The 20,636-nt window shown below is 43.9% G+C and overlaps 1 protein-coding gene across 1 annotated transcript in view; it reads left to right on the top strand.

Annotated features, from left to right (window-relative positions):
- The window catches only part of LOC133109470 (equilibrative nucleobase transporter 1-like), a 28,671-nt gene that overhangs the window by 4,759 nt on the left and 3,276 nt on the right, over positions 1 to 20,636 (top strand). The window contains exons 6-11 of the mRNA XM_061218793.1: positions 446 to 585; positions 2,195 to 2,337; positions 2,556 to 2,795; positions 3,936 to 4,043; positions 4,846 to 5,032; positions 16,976 to 17,099. Of these exons, the coding sequence (XP_061074777.1) occupies positions 446 to 585; positions 2,195 to 2,337; positions 2,556 to 2,795; positions 3,936 to 4,043; positions 4,846 to 5,032; positions 16,976 to 17,099 (942 nt within the window). The remainder of the gene's footprint in view (positions 1 to 445; positions 586 to 2,194; positions 2,338 to 2,555; positions 2,796 to 3,935; positions 4,044 to 4,845; positions 5,033 to 16,975; positions 17,100 to 20,636) is intronic.

The raw sequence follows: 20,636 nt of genomic DNA, 5'->3' as shown, positions 1-20,636 counted from the left end.
CTTAGATCACATTTTTTCCCCAATTCATCTAAAAATCAGCTGCACCTCTTGACCATGTCTGCTTACTTTTATGCATTTGGTTGCTGCCACATGATTGACTGATTAAATATTTCCATTAACAAGCTGGTGTACAGGTCTACCAAATAAGGTGCTCAGTGAGTGTGTATAGCCAGTGAAAAGAGATGATAAGTGGAGAAAAATGGAGTGACTTTCCTTTCAAAGTATATACATCTAACCTGTCTGCTAATGCTTATCAAGTGGCATCCAGGAAGTGTGTTGTTCTTAAACCTTTTTCTGACAAGTATTCCAATACTAAGCCAAAGAGTGTAGCACCTGATTTGCCATCTTGGTGTGACCACATGCTGTACTACCTATACATTAAATTGCTAAATTACAGCTTTATGGCTTGGTTATTTCTAACAGATGTATCCATCTTTTGCTACAGGTGGCATCTGAAAGAGGGATCTCTCTGCACTACTCTTTTTTCTTCTTGTCGGCATGCAGCATAATCCACCTCATGAGAACCTTCATCCTCATGCCAAAGAGGCACATCCCCTACCCCCTCCCTGAGGGCTACACTTATGGGTACGAACCATCAACCCTGGTCAAAGTACTCAATGACCTACTCCTCGCTTCTGACAGTGGCTACATCTCTGTACTCGTGCTTCTAGATTTAAGTGCAGCATTCGGCACAGTTGATCACCTCATCCTGTCGAATAGAATTGAAGATTGTATCAGATCTATCAGGCCGATATGAATTTGTGCATTTTAAAAATGACTCCTCTTATCAGTCTATGGTTAGATATGGAGTATCACAAGGATCTGTGCTTGGGCCCTTGCTCTTCTCTCTCTAAATGCTTCGCCTGGCACAAGTTATTCACAAACATGGCATTAACTTCCACTGCTATGCAGACGATACCCAGTTGTATTTGTCAGTCAAACCTGAGGAAGTTGTCCAGCTGTCAAAAATGGAAGCTTGTGGTAAAGACATAAAGCAATGGTTGAACCACAACTTGACCTTTTGATAAACTCTGATATGACAGAGATAATGGCAGTGGGGCCTGAGAAGCAAATTATCTGAAGATATGCCTAATATTGATGGAATTACCATCACTTCAAATGCTGCCATCAAAGATCTTGGTATTACTTTTGATCCAGAACTTCCATTTGATGCACATAAAACATCTCTCTGGTTGCTTTTTATCACTTGAGGAATATTTCTAAAATTCTGAAAATACTGTCCTTACATAATGCAGAAAAGCTAGTCTATGCTTTTGTTACCTCAAAATTAGATTACTGCAATGCTCTTTTGTCTGGATGTGCAAATTCCTTTCTGAAAGGGCTGCAGCTAATTCAAAATGCAGCAGATCATATTCTTACTAGAACAAGGAGATTTGAGCCCAGTGTTAGCTTTACTTCACTGGTTGCCTCTTAAATTCTGATTAGAATATAAGATTCTACTTCTGACCTTTAAGGACTTACACGGGCCTGCCCCTCTCTATTTAAATGATTTACTTTATTCCTTATACTCCCTCACGAATGCTCCGTTCGGATGGTGCAGGCCTCCTTGTTATTCCTAGAATAGCTAAAAGTACCATAGGCGGCAGAGCCTTGTCTTATCAAGCTCCTCTCCTATGGAACAAATTGCCTGTTCATGTTCGGGGTGCAGACACTATCACCTTATTTAAAGTTACATTAATGTAATGTAATGATGGGCAGGAGTGGGTGGCAGGCAAAAGCTATAGAGTATCTGGTGGACTTAGTGGTCAGTGCTGTCACTGGATCATTACTGATGGTGCTGTGTTAAGCTTAACCAATGGTCTGGTGGTGACTGCCCTCATCAAGCCTGTCCTCATGGCAGTGTTGGCCACTGCCCCTGTTTCCCCTAGCTATGCTGCCATAGCCTTATTCTGCCTGGGGTTTACCTTATCGCATGCAGACACCGCTCTTTCTCCTGCTGTGATTGATCAATTACCATCTGAACCCCCTAACAATGTTACTTTCCTCTTCTCCCCACTCTGGACCCTATCCAGGCCCGGAGCTCCCGCCCAAGACCAGCTGTGCACCTCCCTCCTGCCAGTGCTGATTCAGCTGTAGCACCAAGCCTGTCCCCTTGCATCATCTCTGCTTGGACTTGATTTATTCAGATTTATTCAGATTTCACAAAGGTATTAAATCCTGGTTTCTGTTACAGGATGAACTGTGGTCAGATCAAGTGCAACCGCTGTTGTCTCACAAAAAAAGCACAGAGAGACAACACAGAGCCTGTGCAGGGAGAAGAAGGGATAGAGAACGCAACATCTGAACAAGGGAGCCCCCAGCAGACCCCACAGACAGGTACGGCTCTGCCATGCAGTGAAAGAGCACACTGCAAAATAAAGAACACTACTTCACAGGTTAGAAAATAAAGCTTAAGTCAATAAGCTTTTTTTAAGTTTATAAAGGTGCCATTCATTCTGAAGCCCACTGTCATGACATGAGTGACAAGACGTTTCAGTAAAATCCAAAAAGAAACCTGTAAGAAGTTAATATTTTAACCTTAAGAATCTTACTAGATATTTGTAGGTTTTGTCCTCATGGGATGTTAATTCACTTGAAAATCTGTATCTGCCCCTCTGTCCTTCTCGATCTCTCTCTTCACCCTCTCCCTGTAGACAGTTTTAAGCAGTGTGTGCTCAGCTGGTTGTTTCTGTGGCACCTGGTGTGGCTGTCAGTCATGGCTCTGCGGCAGATCCTGTTCATTGGCACCCTGAACCCCATGCTGACCCTGCTGACTCACGGAGACACAGCCCAAGGTATTCCTCAGGTTGTCTGCTGCTCAGATGTATACACACTCAGTGAAGACATCACATGTTTGTGTGTCTTCTTTTTCCATCATGAGCATGCTTTGGAACATTGGGAAACAGCGTGCTGTATTATTTGCTGTGGTTTAGTGGCACAATCAGGGAGTCCTGTGGGAAAACAATCGCAATAGTCCAGCATCAGAGCAACAGGGCACGGACTAGTAGCTTTGTAGAGCATGCGGTGAGGATGGCGCATTCTTCAGATTTTGCATAGAAAGAAACTGGAAAGAATCTGCACATCCGACTCAAGGCTTTCTAAGTTCAAAAGATCAGATTCACAAACTGGAAGATGACCCTGGAACGTGACAGAGGTCGACAAAAGCATACATCAAGGGTCATTGGCAAGCTACTTAATGGGTGCAATGTCATAGTAGGCAGGAGAGAAACTGTTCCGTCTTCATTTGGTCCCCAACAAATTGAGAAGAATTGTTACTATGTGAAAATTATAGTGTTGAAGTCCCACCCACCACAAAAGCATGTTGTCAAAGATCTGTGCTGATACCTTGATGGGGAGCAGGCTGATGTTAGTGTTAGGACTGATCAGTTTAATTTCCTGTCTTTTGAGGCTTTCAGCAAATGCAAACATTTCACTAAAAACGTGTGATTAATTAATCAATTACAGCAGTTGATCACACAGTTAACTCACCAGATACCTGGGTTTCAACAAGGTGAAAACAAAAACCAGCAGACCCAGTAGCTCTCCAATAGGCTAGCGAGGTTGGATGTCATGATTTGTGTTTTCTATATCAGTATTCTCTCTGCAAGATGGAGACCATTGTTATAGGCTATGTGCATGTTATCCTGCTAACCACAGATTACCCTTAACCTCGGGTTGTGCAGGTTTGGGTTTAAGACTCTTTTCCCCCGGTAACATGTCTTCCTAAACAAAGTAAAACCGAAAATCCTAACTTCCAAACTGTCTTGGATGCTGGATGAGCCTCTCTGAATCGCGTCTGTGCAAGCCCAACAGACTTAACTGCATTGCGATTAGATCAGAAGAGAGACAGGCTGAGGAGCTGAAGTAGTGTGTGAGGCCATGCTATGGTGTGCTGCTGTATGCTAATCCTCTGCTCTCCTCTCCCTCTGTCTCAGTGAGCCACTACACCAACGTCTTCGCCTACACACAGTTATGTGGGATACTGTGCGCCCCCTTGAATGGCCTGATCATTGACAGATACAAGGCCAAGCTACAGGCTGAAGGTACCTGTGTTACCTGCCCACAGGTGTGCTGCAGCAGGCCATGCAAATACAGCAGTGTCACGAGACATGGACATCATGTCTGGTACTAGCTAATTATAGACCTGGCAGACCTGCATGGTGATGTGATTAAGCACTAATTAAGCACAGATGATTATTCACAGCAACATTCCCCCACTGTCATGTGCTGCTTCCAGTGCATAGAACCACGTACAGTATGTACTGTCAACACACTTTTAGTGTTGACCAGTTTTTTTTTCCTGAAAACAAAATATAGAGAAGGTTAAACCACAAAAAATTACGTGGTATAGCAATGAACTTGTTTGCAGCACTGTATGGTAATAGAAAATGCAAATAAGAAATGAAAGCCTCAGCAAAGTATCGCCCCTTTTCTTGACACTTGAAAACTTGAAAATGACATTCCCAAAATAAAATGGTTACTATTCTTGAATCCTCCCAACTACTGACATAATACTGGTAACCCTTTGTAGTTTGTTTTCCATAAATGACTCAAAGTATTACTACAGCAAAGTTACAGAAGCCCAAACACAGTGAAAGAGGAAGCTTTTATTCTCATGAAAAGACTTTCTGTTTCTGAATGGATAGATTATTGTGGCAGTGGCTGATGCAATTAGAAACACAATGGAGCCAGGCTGAAAAATAACCGAGTAAAGAATCTTAGTACAGCATGTACTTAGGGCCTGTGACCGTAACCCTATAACCAGCATGATCAGGACATTGAGGCAGGTTCAGTGTTTAGTGGCTGCCTCTAACTCTGCTAACCCAGCTCTTGCCTCTGTCACAGGAGAGACGGAAGAGGAGAGTAACCTGGGCTCTGTGGTGCCCTCCCTCTTCCTCATTGCCCTGCAGTGCCTCTTATTCTCCATCTGCACCACCATACCTGTGCTCCCGCTGCAGTACCTGACTTTTGTCCTGCAAGTGGTCAACCGTGCCTTCTCGACTGGAGGGAATGCAGCCTTCATCAGCATTGCGTGAGTGACCATGTAAATTCAGATGAGCTCATTCCGCAGTCTAGAGGGATATATCCAGAGGCACACATTCCAGAACTGTTTATCATGACTGTGTGTTCCCAGCCTGGGGCCAATCTCAGAATAACTGTTGTTTCTGATTGTCATGATTGTTATGAGTAGCAGTGCCGCCATGTTCTTTCTCATCCTCCTCCATTTTACCCCCCTTCTTTCCCCTTTCACCACTATCCTATCATTCAACTGTCCTCTATCCATCTGCTTACTCTCCTCTTGTCTCTACAGTTTTCCAGTCTGTCACTTTGGTAAGCTAATCGGTGTGGTTAACGTTGTATTGTCTGCGGTGTTGCTCCTGCAATTCCCCTGCATCATCCTGGTGAATGAGGTGTTGAATGGAGACCCCTTATACGTGAGTACTGCACCACTATGCTCCACACCTACACACCCAACATCCACTCACAGGAGAATCATAACATGAATCACTCTTCACTTGGCGGCCGTTGATGACATTTGTACCGTTCAGTTGTGAATATTTTCCATTGGAATTAGCAAATGTAATTGTGACACGTTAGGCAGACCTGGTCGCAGTCGGTTTGATTCCCTGCCCTGGAACTTTCTGTGCTGTGATCACATCTCTATGTACATCCATTCTGCTTTCCTCCATAAGGGGGTTAGGCTGCCTGCTCTCCTTACATCTGGCATTAAAGACTGTGGCCCCTCTTAAAAAAAAGCAAACTGGACACTCCCATACTAAGCAATTACAAACCCATGTCAAATCTCCCATTCAAAAGTAAGATTATTGAAAAAGCTGTTTACAATTTCAGTCAGGTGTCCAATCCCACCATAGTACTTAAAACAGCACTTATAAAAGTAATAAATTCTATTAATCTGAATACAGATTCAAGTGTTACTGGATCTTAGTGCAGCTGATTATTATTTGATACTGATTATGCATCCGAGCGAACAACCATGACATATAGAATCCCCCAAGGCTCAATTATTGGGCCTCTCTTATTCAGTCTCTATATGGTCCCATTGGGCCAAATCATGTGAGACAACACATTTGCTTACCATGCAGTAGCGATGCAGATGACAATCAAATTTACTTGGCTATCTCTCTGAATGACTATGGTCCCATAGACTCAATGTGTCAATGCATAGAACAAATAAACAATTGGCTGTGCCAACATGTTCTTCATTTAAACAAAGACAAAGCAGAGATCATTTTATTTGGCACCAAATAAGCAAGACTTGAAGTTTGTGTTCTCCTTCAGTCCAGGGCTCGAAAGGCTAAAAGTCACTCAGAAAGACAGAAATCTTGGGTGTGAAAATTGATTCAGATTTTCACTTAAGCACCCATATTAAAGCAATAAAAAATATGAACAAATAATTAAGCAAATCAGTCTTCTATTATTTTAAGAATATATCAAGAATCAGAGGTTTCTTGTCGAAGAGAAACTGATCCATGTCTCCAGGTAGACTATTGCTATGGTCTCTTTTACAGTCTTTCCAAAAAGAACATCTGCAACTCATTCAGCCACATATTAATCGTGTGATTCCAAATATAAAATTGTGGCATTTCAGAATATTTATTCTTGTAGCTCTTAAATTAGGTCCTTGAAGAGGACTTTTAATATGTATTTTCTTTCGAAGCTTTGGAATTTGCCTTTTTGTAGCCCTTTTTATTAACTGTTCAGAGAAATCTTAATTTAAGATTACTCTCATTATTGGCCTAAATGACCTCTAGTTCTTAACCCTTATTGTTTGAAGGGTTTAATGCCCCAGAAGGTAGGAAATAACTAACTTTTAATTTAAATAAATAAATAAATAAAATTTTAATATTCTACATAACCAATCCTAAACTCCTTTGTTGTGTGTCCACTATCTTCGTTCTTTGACTAAAATGAGGTGAAACATAACTTTTAAAAAATGTAATTGACTTGCTTGACCAAGGCTAATTAGTTTTCTAATATTATTTCATTTGTTTAATGACAAAAAATGACAAATACCGGTAATACCCATATAATAGTAATTGCCTTATTAAAAGTATTAACAGGTTGTACCAATTGAAAAAATCATTTTAATTGTCTTCAATTGTCAGATTAAGCTAGCTTAATGTGCTCTGGAGAATCCAAACAATTTGTATAGTGTCATGAGAATGAAAATTCCCCAAATTCCAGGAACATTGCTGACAATTTCAGAAAATTCTGTAGGTCTCCAACTTTCCTGGAAAATTCTCTTCCTTTGCAACTCTAGTTTTGACAAATACATGCAAATGAGTGTTCCAGTCTCTTCTCTTTCTCCCTCTGCAGATAAACATAGCCCTGTGCATCCTGTGCCTGGCCACGTTCATTCATCCGGCCTATGTCTATATCCGCTGGAGCAGACTGGCCAATCAGAGAAGACGCTCCGCCCAGCCACCTCCCAACGATGAGAACGCCTTCTCTGGAGACAATGAAGACCAACCCCAGGCTCCTCTTAGACATCCCCAAAATTAACACTCACAATGTCTCAGGCCTACTGTTTTATGAGGGTCCATTCTTTCCCCCACTGAGTGGTTAATGAAAATATTGGTCATGTTTGTTAAATAATAAAACAAACATGACCGTGTTGGCTTCTTCTTTCCTGCTTCTGTAAACTGTCTTTGTGACATATGTTCTTTACGAATATAATTTATTTGATATAACAGTGGCGGCTGGTGGTGTTACTGGATGGGCGTGGATAAAAACTAAAAGTCTGATCACTATCCATAGCTCACGCTCCAGCATTGCATTTGAATACTATTTGATGAATACTTTTATTCAAAGCACGTTACAATACCATGAGCTCATACATTTTTCAGGACGGCTGGCACCAGTGGGAATTGATTCCATCACCAGTGGGTGCCATGCGCTACCAGTTGAGCTACAGGACTACAATATATGCCACTACACTGTTAGAGCAATACAACTATGAAGCCAAGTCTTACTATAGTCGTTCACTGACTATAGTTACTGGACCGTCAGTAATTAGGAGTGCAACGAATAGTTGCCAATTCATTTTATTGTTGATTGTTGGTTACGTCATCGAATGTGTTTTTCACGCTGACTTGGAATGCATTGTAGGCATTACCGCTTATACGGCTACTCACCAAAGAAATAATTCTTATTTTAACTTCCTATTTTATTGTTTTGTAAAAACAGTATTATACTTATACATGTGCACATATGCAGAATATAGCTAGATCCTTGCTAACTAAATGGAATTCAGCTAATTGCAATTAGCAATGTGTTTAGCAGTCACTATCTGCAGTCTGGATAGGTAAATCGTTAAAATAATACGGTTTTAAAATGTTGCCCGCTCGTTTGAAAGAAACGTAGCTCTGTAACTATACACATCCACTTACACTGCCACAACTTAACCCCCTGTCACTAACTAGAGTTTAGCTGATGTTAACCATGCAGTGTCCATCTTAGTTCATGTTAATTTACCTAATGGTAACATCAATGTAAGCGTCACTGTCTGTCGTAGCCAACATAGCACATCATATTCATTTGTTGAAACCAACCCATTTCTTATGGAGGACGCTTTGTGACATATTAATAAATAAATCCTTCATTAAATCCATCAATAAATACTTCAATATATACGGAAATAAATACATTTATTTATTTATTTAATCATTTATTTACCATTTTATTTATTTATTTATTTATTTATTTACCTATTTATTTATTTATTTATTTATTTATTTAATCATTTATTGACACTTTTATTTAACAATATATTTATGGATTTATTTATGGATTTATTTAAGGATATATTTATATAAGGATTTCATGCTCCAACATGCAAATAAGGGGGTGGGTTTCAGTTGGGCTAGCTGTTCTGATTGGACTGCAGTGGCCTATGCTGGGATTGGATTGTCTACAAGTTCTTTACAAGTGTGACTATACTATCGGTTAGCTAGGTACCAAAATGGAGTTTTTATCGGAGCTAAGAAATGAAATGTTAAGACTGGCAGATACCATTGATAGTGGTAATGTACCACTCAATAATATTATAGAAACAGTGGAAGACTTTGTAGACAGCGTTGTAGAAATTGCAGCACTGACTGAGGACGAGGTTGTGTGGAGCAACCTGCAGACGATTCTGCATCGTGCTGCAAAAGAAAATCAACAAGGGAGAAGTGTAGGACAACCCTCTTATGAGATTCCTCTTGAGGTGTTGGAAACGTACATCCTGAGTGGCATTAAACCAGCAGATGTTGCTTGCCTCTTTGGTGTGTCTACACAAGCTCGATTTTAGGATTAATGTAGCTAGCTACATTAGCCTACTAACCATCTCCTGTTTGCCGTTCAATTCGATCTGCTGCTTCACGCAGCAGGTCCGCGATACTCCTTTCCGCCAATTTCTACAACGCTGTCTACAAAGTCTTCCACTGTTTCTATAATATTATTGAGTGGTACATTACCACTATCAATGGTATCTGCCAGTCTTAACATTTCATTTCTTAGCTCCGATAAAAACTCCATTTGGAGTGGCCATGTACTGGAACAGGCCGTCTGGGGTGGCGAAGGCCGTCTTCTCCCTTGCCTGCGGGGTCAGAGGTACCTGCCAGTACTCCTGGGTGAGGTCCAGAGTACTGATGTAGCGAGCGGGTCCCAGCCGCTCGATCAGCTCGTCTACCCGGGGCATGGGGTAGGTGTCATACCGTGAGATTTCATTCAGCCGCCGGAAGTCATTACAAAACCGCCAACTTCCGTCCGGTTTTGGGACCAATACTACCGGGCTGGACCAGGCGCTTTGGGATTCCTCTATTATCCCCAGGTCCAGCATCCTCACCACCTGGGATCCAATGGCGATTCGGTGGAAGGGCACATCTATAATGGGGAGAGGGATTAGTGGATTGCGATACGTCACCCCGGGGCTGTGAAGTTGACACTCCGCCGTCCTCCACGGCTCGTTTGATGCTGGGCCAATAGAACAGGGACAGGATCCGCTCGTACGTCTTCTCTCGTCCCAGGTGGGCCCCCAACAGGTGGGTGTGGGCGAGATAGAGCACCTTGGAGGTGTGGGTCTGGGGTACCAGTAGCTGATCTATCTCTCCCTGGTTAACGGTACAGGTTCGATATAGCAAGCCATTCTGCACTTTGAAATACGGGGAGGCCGGTCTACTCACCCCACCTTGTGGGACGCCCTCAATGTAGGCGGCTGCTCTCCAGGCCTGGGCGAGGAGGGGGTCTTGCAGCTGGGCGGAGCCAAAATCCGTTGGGGCCCTTTCTAACTCGGGTTGGAACAAATCCACCTGTGCTACCCCCTTCCGCCGCAAGGGGTTGCTGTGGGGGTAGGGTCAACTCTTCGTCTCGTTCCCGCCGTCTGATACGCAGGTTTCAGCCCATATCTCTGCTTGCCTGAGGGACATCCAGAGCTGGATGGACAACCACCATCTAAAGCTCAACCCAGGCAAGACTGAAATGATATTCATCCCTGCTAAAACCTCTCCCCATTTGGATCTCTCCATTTCCCTCAGGGATACCACACTCACGCCGTCACCCAGTGCAAGGAACCTCGGAGTGGTGATGGACAGCAGGGTAGGCACACAGGTCGGTCCGGTGTAGGGTCCACTCCTCCTGACCTCCTTCGGACCGGAACACATACACCGACTGCAGCTGATCGGACAGGGAGACCTCGGGGCTGAGAGGAGTCGCTCGGGGCTGCACCAAGCATGGCGTCCACCTCCAGCCAGTAGAACCACCAACGCAGGACAACCTCCACCTTGTTGGCTCACAGGTGGCCCAAGGCCTGATGGTACCACTGCTAGACGCCTCAGGGGCAAAAGCACCTGCCACAGTGGCCCATCTACCAGCGGTACAGGATCCCCACCTCTACCCGCAACTGCTCCCACTCCCTCCACCACCTTCTCTCCTCCGGTGGGGCCAACCTCCGCTCCTCCCACCAGCTCCCCCTGCCATACCCACTCAGCCAGAGATGGTCATCCTCCCACTGCAGAACCGACCAGTCCCTCACGTGGTGGAGGGATTTGGTTGTGGGTAGGATCCTGTACCGCCTGTTGGAAGAACCCCTACTGGATGGGCCACTGTGGCAGGTGCTTTTGCTTGACTTTGTCCAGCAGTGGTACCATCAGGCCTTGGGCCACCTGGGAGCCAACAAGGTGGAAGTTGTCCTGCGTCAGTGGTTCTACTGGCTGGGGTTGGGGAACGACGGCCGGCAGTGGAGGTACTGGTCCCCTTCTCCACCTCCTATCCGCTAGAGCTGGTGGCCATGGACCAGCATTGTGCAGCACTGGGGGTTCATTCTGTGAGTTCTATGGGTGTACTAAGACCCGCACTATCCCCTACCAGTAGCAGGGCAATGGGGCCTGCAAGCAGTTTAACCAAACCCTGCTGTCTCTCCTGGGGTCTCTCCAGGAGGGCGAACGGGGCCGGTGGCTAGAGTGCCTGCCCACTTTGCTCAAGGCTTATAACAATGGCTTTTAAGGTGAAAACCTTTGTTGCCATTAGGGGACAGAGAGGGAATTTCCCCCTTTTTTCCTTTGTTAGCACTCGGCTGTATGCCGGTTAGATAATCAGACCCTATCAAGCTGAAAAGGTTTTTTTGGGGGGGTTTTCGCCCTCTTGGAAGCTAATCCTGTTGGTAGTTAGTTTGCCTTCAGCATAAGGGTTGCAGTTAACTTAGTTGTAAGTATAAACGAAGTCCAGATAATATTTTGTGTGTGTGTGTGAGTGTGTGTGCCTCTGTGTGTGCATGTGTAAGAGTGTGTGAATCGCCCTCTTCCCGGTGTGTTGATCCCCATATGGCCTGGGGTTATTCGGTGGGTGAGGCCACCACACGAGCAGGGGGGTGATGGAGACAGGAGTGGGGGTCAGAGCAGGGTGGCTGCCCAGTCATGAGCGGTTTTAAAAGACTCTGCTTACCTTATCCCTGTGTCCTGGTTGTTTGTGGTGGGTGGATCCGGGACCTGTGGTGGGGGGGCAGCAGGGGAAGCTGACTGCTAGTCTAAACCATGTATGCTCACTACAGACTGCATGTGTAAACCATGTATGCTCACTACAGACTGCTAGTCTAAACCATGTATGCTCAATACAGACTGCTAGCCTAAACCATGTATGCTCACTACAGACTGCTAGTCTAAACCATGAAAGCGAAGGCTGGTAGCAGGTTATCGCGACAACACTCCCCGATGACGTAACCATCAAATTCAAAAGAACGTTGTTGCCCTTGGCTAGAGGCGAGTTCGTCTTTAGCTGACTGGTAACGCTTTCGTTCAACAAATATTTGGACAAGTGAGAGGCCGGGGTTCAAATCCCACCTCGGACTCAGGCAATTTCTCACCTGTTACATATGCTCACCACAGACTGCTAGTCTAAACCATGTATGCTCACCACAGACTGCTAGTCCAAAACCCCTCCACCCCTGCTCCTCCCTCATGTTTAATAGAGTATCGTATATGTGCAGCACGGTGGTCCAGTGGATAGCACTGTCACCTCACAACAAGAACATCCCAGATTCAAATCCAAACAGAGCCTTTCTGTGTGAAGTTGCATGTTCTCCCCCATGTCTGCATGGGTTTCCTCCCACATCCAAAGATACGCTGTTAACAAATAACCGTGTCCTGTGCTGCCGGATCCGTTCTGTGTGTACCCCTCTGGGGGGTGTCTGCTGCCTCCTGCCGGTCTTCTCCATCCATGCCAGGAGGTCTTCCAGAACAGAGCCACACTGCCAAACATACCTGTGTTGCCTTCTCAGATTGTTATAAAGAGTCTTACTTTGACAACAGTGGTGCTGACTGAAGCGAGGTTAAAAAAGGAACAGAGTCTTAATGAGAAGTGGAGGATATTACAGGCTGAAGCAAGGTTAAAAAAGGAACAGAGTCTTAATGAGAAGTGGAGGATATTACTGGCTAGTGGTGTGAAAGGCTGCCAGAGACTGTGGTCTGTGATTTTCCTGCAGAAACAAAGGTCTGGTCTGGTAAAAAAAATTTAAAGTGAGTTTTTCCATCCACCAGCCCACAGTGGCAGGTTAAACAAAAAGAAAAAGTAAAATAATAAACACATTTCCAGAATGGAAGACTTGTGATCTATTAATGGGATCTGTGACTTTGAACAACCCCAAAGGGGTCACTAGTACTAACATTAGATTCTGCCATTACACTCTACAACCACATGAAGGAGACAGAGTTCTACTGTTGCTCCCGATGTAAAAGCACTACAGTACAATAACAGCGGAAACTAGTCTGGTGTTGAACTCAGACCTGGCCAGTGCTGACTGTTTGGAGCAGCCCCACAAGGGAGCGCATAATTGGCCGCAGAACCGATCAGTGGGAGGGTGTCAATCCACTGGGTTTCCCCTGTCTTATCACACAAGAGCCTTTCTTCTGCTCACCTGCACTTTATCAAAATGGCTCTGTATCTGAGTGACATGCAGTGCGGGGGAAGAAGGGGCTGTTGGGAGAGGCAGCTTTTCAGTGCTGAAATTACATCTGTAGGTAAATATGATCAAACGTACTAAATTAGGACAACAGAAAAACAATTTCTGTGATGAAAATAATTATGGAGAAAAAGAGTTTGAATGATGGCCTGGAGAAAATATAACATTAATCAGAGAGATGACAGCTAGCCCAGTATTCCCTCTATTAACACAAGGCTTCTCATTCTAGTCATCTGCAAACTGCAGTGTTAAATGTGATGGACAAAACCTGACAAAAAAACTTATCATTATACACATTATACACATTATTTCACATGGATATACTGTGTTTGAATCATTCCCTTTGCATGTCTGATATCACTCACATTCTGATTTCTGATACAGAGCTGGATGGACAACCACCATCTAAAGCTCAACCCAGGTAAGACTGAAATGATCTTAATTCCTGCTCTAACCTCTCTGGATCTCTCCATTTCCCTAGGGGATACCTCAGTGACGCCATCGCCCCATGCAAGGAACCTCGGCGCGGTGATGGACAACAGACTGTCACTATCTGAGAACATTGTGGCAGTCATGCAGATTCCTCCTATACAACATCTGGAGAATCCGTCCCTTTCTCACCCCTTACTCGACCCAGCTCCTGGTCCTGGATGGATTTGACCCGACTGGACTACTGCAACTCTCTCCTGGCTGGCCTTCCAGCATCTGCCATCAGACCCCTCCAACTTATCCAGAATGCAGCAGCTCGTCTGGTCTTCAACCTTCACAAACACTCTCACATCACCCCCCTGCTTACTTCCGTCCAGTGGCTGCCTGTCATGGCTTCGCATCAAGGTGTTGCTCACTTGAGAGAAATAACCATTTGCATGCATTGTTCAGCATTCCAGCATTTACCTCACTACCTATTGAGAAATACTTTTACAATATATGATTGAGACTTGTTATCTTTTAATCTCCACATGGAACAAATGAGCATGAAAAAGCTGCTAGCTGTTCTCTAAGTAATAACTGCTCTAATAAAGTCTCCAAAAGCTTTCCTTTCATTTGCATATCATTACGGAATAGTTTCCAGTAGGCCCAATAGTTTCAACCAGTAATAATGAATGTAATTTCTCTTCCGTGCAACATTCTAAAAATGTTGGAAGTATTATAGGTAATGTTGCTGAATGTTCTCAGAACCTTCTCTGTTAGCTTTGTTTACATGTTTTATGGAATTTATATTCTACTCAAATTAAGCATTATAATGAATCATTAGATTACATTACATTATTGGCATTTGGCAGACGCTCTTATCCAGAGCGACGTACAACAAAGTGCATACCCATAACCAGGGATAAGTTTGCTGAAAGACCCTAGAGGGAAGTACAATTTCAACTGCTACCTGTACAACAAAGATAAGGACGAGGGCCTTTTTTTTTTTTTTTTTTTTGAGAACAAATAAACAAACAAACAGAGCAAAAGTGACCAAAGTGAACTATCCAAACACTGCTTACCTAGCCAACTAAAAATACCGATACACAAAGCACATCACAGAGACAACAATTAAGGTTCACAGGGAGGTAGGGAGGGACGGGGAGTGCTGCTTGAAGAGGTGTGTCTTCAGCTTGCGCTTGAAGGTGGGGAGAGATTCTACAGTTCTGACCTCAACGGGGAGTTCGTTCCACCACCGTGGAGCCAGAACAGACAGTAGTCGTGAGCGTGAGGTGGAGGTTCGGAGAGGGGGAGGTGCCAAGCGGCCTGTGGAGGCTGAACGAAGAGGTCTGGCAGGGGTGTAGGGTCTGATGATTTTTTGTAGATAAGCTGGGGAAGACCCTTTAACTGCTTAGAAGGCTAGCACCAATGTTTTGAATTTGATGCGAGCCATGACAGGCAGCCAGTGGAGGGAAGTAAGCAGGGGGGTGACGTGTGAGTATTTGGGAAGGTTGAAGACCAGACGAGCTGCTGCATTCTGGATGAGTTGGAGGGGTCTGATGGCGGACGCTGGGAGGCCAGCCAAGAGGGAATTGCAGTAGTCCAGGCGGGACAGAGCCATCGCTTGGACCAGGAGCTGGGTCGAGTAGGGGGTGAGAAAGGGGCGGATTCTCCGTATGTTGTATAGGAAGAACCTGCAAGACCGGGGTAACCGCCGCAATGTTCTCGGAAAGGGACAGTCTGCTGTCCATCACCACTCCGAGGTTCCTTGCACTGGGTGACGGCGTGAGTGTGGTATCCCTGAGGGAAATGGAGAGATCCAAATGGGGAGAGGTTTTAGCAGGGATGAATATCATTTCAGTCTTGCCTGGGTTGAGCTTTAGATGGTGGTTGTCCATCCAGCTCTGGATGTCCCTCAGGCAAGCAGAGATATGGGCTGAAACCTGCGTATTAGACGGCGGGAACGAGACGAAGAGTTGGGTATCGTCCGGGTAGCAGTGGTAGGATCGCCCATGTGCAGTGATCACAGGGCCAAGGGAGCGAGTGTAAAGAGAAAAAAGATGCGGGCCTAGGACTGAGCCCTGGGGAACTCCTGTGGCGAGGGGCCGAGGTGTCGATACCGAACCAGCCCAGGCAACCTGTGACTCACTGACGGAGAGGAGCGCAGTCTCTGTCGAGTGGCCCGATCTGAAGCCAGACTGATGGGGGTCTAGCAGGTTGTTGTTAGAAAAGAAAGAAGAAAGTTGAGTAGAAGCAGCTCGTTCTATAGTTTTAGAAAGAAAAGGAAGAAGAGATACTGGGCGGTAGTTCTGGATGATGGAGGGATCCAGAGTAGGCTTTTTTAGCAGCGGAGTGATGTGGGCCCTCTTGGAGGATGCCGGAAAACAGCCGGAAGACAGGGAGGAGTTGACAAGGGAGGTGACAAATGGGAGAATGTCAGGTGTGATAGTTTGGAGAAGGGAAGAGGGGATAGGGTCAAGGGCACAGGTTGTAGGGCGGTGGCAGAGCAGGAGTTGAGAAACATCAGGATTACCTAAATGAAACTACCCATTTTAATGTTGAATAAAGTTTTATATGATATAAATAATTATAATATTCAATTGTCTTATTAATTAAAATAATTTTTCCACTCATTTTCAAATCTAAACAAAATATGTATGAATGGAATCATAAGAAGCACTAAACAAGCTTTACAACCGTGTTTTTTTTATTTATGCACCTGATGCTAACAGTTCAGAGCACTTGTGAAATCCATTCCGATCCTACTAACAAACTGACACACTGAAAACATTGATAGATCCCACATTGTTTGTGTAAATGCATTTCCGAATGATTTACAGTCAAATTTGTTTGGCTCACGTTAAATGATGCCTAATGTGTGTTTCCAGCCTTGTGCTGATCTCTGTTGTGAGCGTAACACATATCCTGAGTTCTCTGAATAAGTTTTTGATTATTATGATTATTATGAGCAGCAGTGCAGCTAGGATGTGTCTCACAATTTAACCACTCTCTCACCTCATTCCCATTGATTCCCCTCTTGCCTCTTTTCCCCCCTCTCATACCATTCACACATTTTCTTCTAATCTCCCTCTCCTGTGGTCTTTAAAGCTTTCCAGTCTGCCACTTAGGGAAGCTGTTTGGTCTGTTATTTGTTCTGTCGACCCTGGTGTTGCTCCTGCAATTCCCCTGCATCATCCTGGTGAATGAGGTGTTGGATGGAGACCCCTTATATGTGAGTACCTCACCACTGTGCTCCACACCCAGCATCCAGTCACAGCATGTATATTTATATCCCAAACCAAAAAATCCATCCATCCATCCATCCATTATCTGAACCCGCTTATCCTGAACAGGGTCGCAGGGGGGCTGGAGCCTATCCCAGCATACATTGGGCAAAAGGCAGGAATACACCCTGGACAGGTCGCCAGTCCATCGCAGGGCACACACACCATTCACTCACACACTCACACACTCATACACTCATACCTACGGGCAATTTAGACTCTCCAATCAGCCTAACGTGCATGTCTTTGGACTGTGGGAGGAAACCGGAGTACCCGGAGGAAACCCACGCAGACACGGGGAGAACATGCAAACTCCGCACAGAGAGGCCCCGGCCGACGGGGATTCGAACCCAGGACCTCCTTGCTGTGAGGCGGCAGTGCTACCCACTGCACCAAAAAAAAAATAATAATCCCCTAAAGCAAAATACTGTGCAGAAGTCTTTGGCACCCTATACTATATAAAGTCTAGGGTGCCAAAGATATATATATGTGTTTCTGCAGGACAGCATTGGCTATCTCAGAGAAGGACCTTTCATTGAATTATTTTTGAAAGAATCTTATCTGTACAGAATGTTATACAGGTGCCTAAGACTTTTGCACAGTACTGTATATTACATCCTAAGTTGCCATACAGAAGGGCACTATATTGCTCCCTTATTGACTCAACTCATGATGCCGGAATACAATGAACAAGGCGAACAAGCAATAGGTACACCATGGCGACTACCAAACTTTTTATTTTATTTTATTTTATTTATTTATTGTCTTTTGGCACTCGTGCTTAACTTAAGTCAATGCATTTAAGTTAATACTTCCAACATATAATAAATAACAAATCTGCAGACTCTGTGGACCTCCCGCACTGGAGTTTGACTGCTTTAGAGGTACAATAGGTAATTTCGGACTCCTAATGGTCAAGAGAGGAATTGCAGCAGCAAACAACCTTAAACCACAACACTGTTCCCACAGTCTTTGAATATAACGCGTAATATTTTTTTTAATATTTGACATTTTAGTAATTCGGCAGATGCTTTTAATCCAAAGCAACTTTCAAGTGCATAGGTTCTTCCACAAGTTAAAGCATCAAAAATATAAAGTGTTATTATACAGTTCCATGCTCTCGTGCACTGTTTTGGAAAGCTGACAGTGACAAACGCAACAGAGCCTGCCGTCTTTTCGTAGTGTTCTATTAAGAAAATGTTCGCCAAACAGGTGACTTTATGAAATCTTGACTTTGGTGTGCTACACAAGACTTATATATATATTTTAGTGAATGTTTTCTAGTGTGCGTGTGTGTGTGTGTGTGTTGGTGGGATTAGTTGACAGGCAAGTCTAATGAGATGATGAAGGGGCCCCAAACTGTTTTAAAGAATGAGGTTTGGTGCCGGAGTGTAATTTGTTCCATGGATACGTGTTCTTTGAGGAGGTTTAACCATTGTGTGATGTTTAATGCATTTCGACTTTTCCAGTTTAGCAGGATAATTTTCTTGGTGACAGATAAGGCGCTGAGTATTGGTTTTGAGTTTTGGATTGGTGGTTTCATTACTGAGAGATCCGAGCAGGCAGAGGGATACTGGAATGCTGCGGCTCAAAATGAGATGAATTCTTTTGATAACTTGCCAAAAGCGTTGAGTTGGTGGGCAGAGCCAGGTGGGGTGGAGGTCATTGTCTGGTGTGTTTAGTATGCAGTGTGAGCATGCGTCATAGTCTGTGTGTCCCATCCTATACATCTTGTGCTGAGTGATATGTGCTCTGTGGATGACTTTGCACTGTATTAGTTGCAAGTTAGTATTGTTAGTCATTGTGAAGGTGTTCCTGTTGATTTGTTGAGTCTATGGTGGATATTTTGAAAGAATTTTCCTTGGGTTGGAGATTTTGCTGATTTCTTCTACTAGTGGGGGTGGGAGTAAATTGTTATATATTGATTTTAGATTTTAGATTTTAGAATAGACTTTAATTGGAGGCATTGAAGGTATTGTTCTTTCCCGATGTTGAACTTCTGGAGCAAATTCTGAAAAGTAATGAATTCATTATTCTGGAAAAGATGTTGGAGGTGTGTGACACCACTTTGTTTCCATGTGTTGAAGGGTTTCCAGGGTTTCATTGAAGATTTGAAGATTTTGTTGATTTTCCACCACGCTGTCAGGGTTGTTGAAATTACGGTGTTATTAAAGCAATTATGGTGTTTTATGGTGTTGTTGAGAAATGGTAAATCGGAGACTGAGATGTCTTTACATTGTGATTATTCTATTTCTAACTATGAGTTTTTCTGTTGGTTTGGGTGAATCCAAATGGTGATATATTGTAGTTGATTTGCCAGATAATAATTCTGAAAATTTGGGGCTTCTAATCCTCCTTGAGTTTTGTGCTTCGCAATGTGACCAATTTGATTCGGGGTGTTTTTCCAGTAGAACTTTCTTGTTATGGAGTTTAGTGAATTAAACCATTTTGTGGTGGGCTGGGTCAGAGTCATTGTGAAGAGGTAATACATTTGTGGAAATATGATTTTTACAGTAGCTATTCTGCCAATTAATGGGAGGGGTACGTTTATCAGCAGCTTAAGTCATCTTCTGTTGTTTTTATTAATGGAGTGAAGTTTAGGTGAAACCACTCTGACAGTCAGACAGAAATGTTTACACCCAGATACTTAATGTTGTGGGAATGGGGAGGGGTGGGTTTTGAGCTGCAGCATTCCAGTCATCACCATATATTGGGTAGAATTGTTGATTTTGTCCAATTTATAGCATAGTCGGAAATGTTGCAGAATGAATTAATGAACATCATGGTTTCTTGTAGAGAGTTTGATGGTTCTTGTAGATACAGCAGCACATCACCGGTGTAGAGGCTAATCTTGTGGTGAGTGTTGAGGGTTTGGATTCCCTTGATGTTGATGTTTTGACCTATTGCAGCGGCAAGGGGTTCGATGAACAGAGCAAAAAGCGATGGAGAGAGTGGGCATCCTTGCCTGGTATCGCTGTGCAGTGTGAAACTCTGTGATGTTAATCCATGAGTAACAACTGTGGCCATTGGTGTACTATACAGAATTCTTATCCAATGAATGAACGATTCTCCGAAACCAAATTTGCATAGCGTTCCAAATAAGAACTTCCAGTTTACTCAATCAAAAGCTTTTCCTGTGTCTAATGGTACAATTAGTGTTTTGTTTTGATACATGAATTAAATTAAATAATCTGCGCATGCTATTTGATGAGTGTCGGCCTTTGATGAATCCGGTTTGATCTGGATGGATTAGTGATGAGTGAACGGTTTCCATTCTGGTGGCTAGTGCTTTACTGATAATGTTTAGGTCCGTGTTGATGAGTGATAGGGGGCAGCAGCTGGAGTAGAGAGTTGGGTCTTTATCAGGTTTCAGTAGTACTGAGATGGGGGCTGTGTTTATGTGAGGAGGAGTTGTTGAGTAATGTTTAATATAAGGACCATTCGAAAAAATAGTGGTAAGATTGTTTTCCAAAAATGTGTATAGA

The sequence above is a fragment of the Conger conger genome, chromosome 14 (genome assembly GCF_963514075.1).
Source record: "Conger conger chromosome 14, fConCon1.1, whole genome shotgun sequence".
Taxonomy (NCBI): Eukaryota; Metazoa; Chordata; class Actinopteri; order Anguilliformes; family Congridae; genus Conger; species Conger conger.
This window is presented reverse-complemented; position numbering and strand designations above follow the sequence as displayed.